At 46.0% G+C, this 6000-nt stretch overlaps 1 protein-coding gene across 1 annotated transcript in view; it reads left to right on the forward strand.

The window, feature by feature from the left end:
• clrn1 (clarin 1) overlaps positions 1 to 5608 on the forward strand; it is a 46795-nt gene extending 41187 nt beyond the window's left edge. Inside the window, exon 3 of the mRNA XM_059988537.1 lies at positions 5343 to 5608. Coding sequence (XP_059844520.1) covers positions 5343 to 5608 — 266 coding nt within the window. The remainder of the gene's footprint in view (positions 1 to 5342) is intronic.
• The last annotated feature ends 392 nt before the right edge of the window (positions 5609 to 6000 follow it).

Raw genomic sequence — 6000 nt, forward strand, 5'->3', positions numbered from 1 at the left:
CTCAGGACACTCCAATCATAGGTTTAACCTTCAAGCCTCAGCCCCAGGACTTGCTGATCATGGGTTCGACCTTCAGGCCTCGACTTCCAGACTCACACAGACCTCTGACCCCAATGACTCTCATGGCTCTTGCCTGTATTGCCCTCTAATCCGGGGCTCACCAACCTGGAGATCGCTGGTCTCCTCAGCACCTGCCAACTTGAGCTTTGCTCACCTGCGAACTTCAGAGCACTCCAATCTGGACTCCAAACACTGGCTCCCGTCCCTGACTCTTCACTTACCGCCCCTTACCTCTAGCTGTCTCTCATTCCTGTCCCTAAGCCCTAACTTCTAAATGCCCACTCTGTTCCCAAAAGCATCCCTATGAACCTAAAACATGGCCTAGTCTGAGCCATGACATAAAGGTACATTGCACCTCTGTGCCGTCTGGAATATTTCAGCAACTTCCAGAAGTATTGTAGTTACTTGGACTAGAATAAGATTTGAAGAAGAAATTCGCAGTGATGTTGCTAGGGTTTAAAAGATTGGAATATGGCAACAGGTGGGACAAACCGGTCTTTATTCCTTTGGAGTGTAGGAAACTTGGGGGTTAATCTTAGAAAGGTGTACACAGTTAGGGCATGGATAGGGTGAATGCTCACAGCCTTTTTCCCAGGGTTGGGCAGGTACAATCTAAGCCTAGGTTTAAGGTGAAAGGGGAAAGGTTTAGTAGGAACTCAAGGGATGACTTTTTCTCACAGCTTTTCCTGGATTCCATGGGAATTAACTTTCCAGACCCACTTACTATGCAGGACCTTGCTGAAGACTTTGCTAAACTGCAAACAGGTAACATCTGCTGATCATCCAGGATGTTAGGATAGATTCCCTTAATGCAGAAAACCTGTGCATAGGGAGGCTGGTGCACGGGCAGTCACTACACGGTCCTTGACAGATCGGGGTCAGGGTCCAGCCAATCGGAGTGCAAGACAACTGGGGACCATTCACTGCTGCAGCCTTCACCGCCGTTCTGATGTGTCATCATCTTTCTCCAGTTCCACCGCTGAGGTCTTGTGGTTGAATCATTCTTTGTCCAGAAAATCCCCCTTGACGTTATCGTCATGGGTGACCCTACCAGGAGCTAAGATCCAGATTGTTAAACTACAGGCGGCGTCACTCTTTGGGTCTCAGGAACTCACAAACCCCTCCATCACGACGAAGTGATGGACCTTAGAGAGAGCCATTTATGTAAGACAGGAGCATGTCTTATCTTAAGTGTATGCCCTCTAATTTTGGACATTTGAACCCCAGGAAGATACTAGCTGTTTATTTATGTCTCTCATAATCTTATAAACTTCTATCTGACCTCAGCCTAGAGAATACAACCCTGTGTCCCCTCCTAAGGTAGGGACATGTTTGGCACAACCTTGTGGGCTGAAGGCCCTGTAGTGCTGTAGGTTTTCTATGTTTCCTCCTTCCCTTTTTCCTACATCCTATGGTCCACTCTCCTTTCCTTTTTAGATTCCTTCCTCACCAGCCCTTTATCTTTCCTACTTTCACCTATCACCCTCTAGCTATCCTCCTTCCCCACCCTCCGCCTTTTAATTCTGACATCTTCACCTTCCTCTTCAGTACTGATGAAGGCCCTCGGCCTAAAACGTCGACTGTTTACTCATTTCCATAGATGCCGCCTGACCTGCTGAATTCCTCCAGCAGCTTGTGTGTGTGAATCAATAGATGAGTCCTGATTGAATTGAATTAACTTTATTTCTTACATCCTTCACATACATGAGAAGTTAAAAATCTTTTCGTTACGTCTCCATTTAAATATGCAATGTGCAATCATAGTAATTTATAATAAATAGAACAGTCAATGTAATACGGAGTACACTCAAATCAGTGTGAGTTCATCAGTCTGATGGCCTGTTGGAAGAAGCTGTCCCGGAGCCTGTTGGCCCTGGCTTTTATGCTATGGTACCACATCCCGGATGGTAGCAGCTGGGATAGATTATGGGTGGGGTGACTCGGGTCCCCAATGATCCTACGGGCTCTTTTTACATATCTGTCCTCGTAAATGTCCTGAATCATGGAGAATTCACAACTACAGATGCGCTGTCCCCTCTCTGCAGAGTCCTGTGATTAAGGGAGGTACAGTTCCCATACCAGGCAGTGACGCAGCCAGTCAGGATGCTCTCAAGTGTACCCCTGTAGAAAGTTCTTAGAATTGGGGGCTCATACCAAAATTCCTCAACCGTCTGAGGGGAGAGAGACCGTGTTGTGCCTTTTTTCACCACACAGCTGGTGTGTACAGACCACGTGAGGTCCTCGGTGATGTGGATGCCGAGGAACTTGAAGCTGTTTACCCTCTCAACCCCAGATCCATTGATGTCAATAGGGGTTAGCCCGTCTCCATTCCTACTGTAATCCACAACCAGCTCCTTTGTTTTTGTGGCATTGAACGAGAGGTTGTTTTCTTGACACCACTGTCTCAGAGAGATGACTTCTTCCCTGTAGGCCACCTCATTATTGAGCTCATCTGGGAGAGAGGCCGCGATGTTGGCGGCACCACAACGTTTGGCTTTGACGTCTGCGATGGTATGCAGCCCTCGCCACAAGTCACGTGTGCTATTCGTTGTGAATCTTGTCTCAATCTTGTCCCTATATGGTTGTTTCGCAGCCTCGACAGCTTTGCACAGATCGTAGCTGGTTTTCTTGAGCTCTAGTTGATCTCCAGCGATGTAGCTCAATGTCTCTCAGTAAGTGCTGCTCGCAAGGAGCTATTGATCCAGATTTTCTGGTTCAGGAAGACTCTTGCTGTTGTTCTGGGGGACAACATCATCGATGCATTTCCGGATGAAGCTCGTGACTCCATCAGTGAACTCGGAGATATCCTCATCATGGAAGACATTCCAGTTGACGTCATCGAAGCAGTCCTGCAGCACGGAGGCCGATTGGTCGGACCAACAGTGGACGGTTTTACTACACCTTCAGCTTCTGCCTGTTTGTCAGCAAAAGCAGGATTGAAGAGTGATCTGATTTTCCAAAAGCTGGGCAAAGGAGAGCTCTGTGAGATTGCGGAAGCCAGTGTTGCAGTGGTCGAGTGTGTTATCTCCACGAGTACTCAGCTGGATGTGCTGACAGAAATTGGAAGAGACTTCCATCAGTGATGCTCAATTAAGGTCAGCAGCGATGATGAATGCAGCCTCTGGGTGTGCAGTCTCCAGCGTATTGATGGTCTCATTCAGTTCCTTGAGAGCCAGGTCAGTATCACCCTGCTGCAGAATGTACACCGCTGTGATAATAACAGCCATGAACTCCCTAGGCAGCCAGTAGAGTCTGCACAGCAGCACCTGGTATTCCAGGTCTGGGGAACAAAAGGATTTGAGTGCATGCACATTCCGGGGGCCACACCAAGCATTTTTGACCATGAAGCATACCCCACCTCCTTTACACTTTCCAGAGAGGTTTTCTGACCTGTCCGCCCAGAACAGGGAGAACCCAGAGGGCTCAATCCGGTATCTCCTCCGTCAGCCGGGTCTCCACGAAGCACTAAACATTGCATTCCTTTCTTTCCTGCTGATAGAATATGCTGACTCTCAGTTCACAAAGCTTGTTATCCAGGGACTGAACGTTTGCCAAGAGTATGCTAGGGAGTGGCGGTCGATTTTCACGGCATCTCATCCTCACCAGGACACCATACGTTGTGCCATCTTGGACGAACAACACAGAGAACAATATAGATGAAGGCTCTCGACCTGAAATGTTGACTGTTTCTTCCCATCCATGGATGCTGCCTCAGCTGCTGAGTTCTTCCAGCACGTCGTGTGTGTTGCTCTGAATTTCCAGCATCTGCAGACTTCCTCATGTTCCGAGTTTGTCCAAACTCTCCTTATAGTACACAGCTTCTGATACAGGCAGCATCCTTGTGGAATAGAATAGAATAGAACCTTATTATCATTGCTCAAGACAACAAGATTGGAAACGTCCTCTGCTCCTTCTCCGATGCCTCCACGTACTTCCTATAATGAATGCAACCAGAACGGAATGCAATATTCCAGATGTGGCCTAGTTAGAGCTTTATAAAGCTGCAGCATAACTACCCAACTGTTGAACTCAGTGTCTCAACTAATAAAGATAAGCATGCCTTAGAACAAACACAAAATGCTGAAGGAACTCAGCAAGTCAGGCAGCATCTACAGTAAGGAATAAACAGTCCACTTGCCATACACTTTCTTCACACAGAGTGCTGCAGCTGCTAGAGAAACTGGTTATATAGGTACATTAATAATATGCAGAGGGCACTAAGACAGGTATAAGACTAAGAAGGGTTTAGATATATCTGGACCAAACACATGCAAATGGTACTAGTTTAAATGGGCACTTCGGCCAGCGCTGATGAGTTAAGCCTTATTCTGTGCTCTAAGATTGTCTGAAGAAGGTTCTTCCACATATCACAGCTAGACTTCTTCCCACTGACTCTGAACCTACTCCTCAACCTTACATTCATAAGCGATGAAAAGTTCCCCACAGATTATCGTATCTATACTTAGAATTTTATATGCCTCAATCATGTCCCCTCTTAAACCCTCAGCTCCAGAGGACTCGACCCTACCTTTTTCAATCTCTCCTTATAACTGAACTGCTTCATTCTAGGCAACAGCCTGGTGAATCTCATCTGTTCCTGACACTGCGCTGTCTGGGATAATGCTGAAGATGTCTTGGTGAAGTTTTAGAAAGCATTGCTCAGACCTCATTTGGAGTATTCTGAGCAATTTTGGATTCCATATCTAAGAAAGCATGTGCTAGCTTTGGGGAGAATCCAGAGGAGGTTCACGAAAATGGACCTGGAATGAACGTGATGTATGATGAGTGTTTGATGGCTCTGGGCCTTTTTTGCTGGACTTCTAGAGCGAAGGGAACCTCATTGAAAACGAATATTGAAATGTCTAGATAGAGTAGATGTGGAGAGGATGTTTCCAATATTGGGAGAGCCTAGAACCAGAGGCCATGCTTTCAGACTACAAGGATGTCCGTTAGAACAGAGATGAGGAGGAATTTCTTTAGCCAGAAGGTGGTGAATCTGCAGTATTAATTGTGGAAGCCAAGTCATTTGGTATATTTAAAGCAGAGGTTGATAGGTTTTTGATTAGAAAGAGCGAGAAAGATTACAGAAAGAAGGCAGGAGAATGAGATTGAAAGGGATAATATATCAGCTATGATGGAATGGTAGAGAAGACTTGATGGCCATAATGGCCTACGTCTTATGGTCTATTATTATGCAGTAACAGAACTAGCAAAGGAGGCAAACTCCCTTGTTGTGTCAAATATTCTTCTAACACTGTCCTGGTTCTCTCTGTACATTTTAGGTTCCTGTGGTTTCATGGTGATGATACTGTTTACCTCGGAAGTGAAGATTCATCATCTGTCTGAGAAAATTGCAAATTACAGAGAGGGAAGCTTTGTCTTCGAGACGTACACTGAGACGTTTGGGTACCCCTTCTGGCTTATCTTCGGGTGTTCATTGGTTCACTGCAGTAATATACTACTCATCAGGTTCATGGGAATCCAAATTCCTTTCCCACTGTCAAAAAGTACCAATTCAAGTGATGGAGGAGTTGACCTGATGTACTGACCTCTCTACCCACAACTTACAAGTCGAATTTCAGCAAGAATTCACTGAAAGTCAGCACAGAGCTTCCTAAAACCTGGAGTTCATGGGTTCAGGATGTTAGGAGAGCATCTTACACCAACTCATCGGTGCTGTGTATGAATGTGTGCTCTGGGTAACGTGGCATACAAATATACTCAGTGGCTTCTTTATTAGGTACGTCAGGGTTTAACATGTGCATTCAGAGATGCTCTTCTGCACGCTACTCATTGCAATGAGTGGTTATTTGAGTTACTGTCACCTTCCTGTCGGTTTGAACCAGTCTGGCCATTCTCCTCTGACCGCTCGCATTGACAAGATATTTTCACCCACACAACTGCCGCTCACTGGATCTTTTTTTTGTTTCTTTTTTGCAC

This window comes from Hypanus sabinus, chromosome 2 (genome assembly GCF_030144855.1).
Source record: "Hypanus sabinus isolate sHypSab1 chromosome 2, sHypSab1.hap1, whole genome shotgun sequence".
NCBI classification, from domain to species: Eukaryota; Metazoa; Chordata; class Chondrichthyes; order Myliobatiformes; family Dasyatidae; genus Hypanus; species Hypanus sabinus.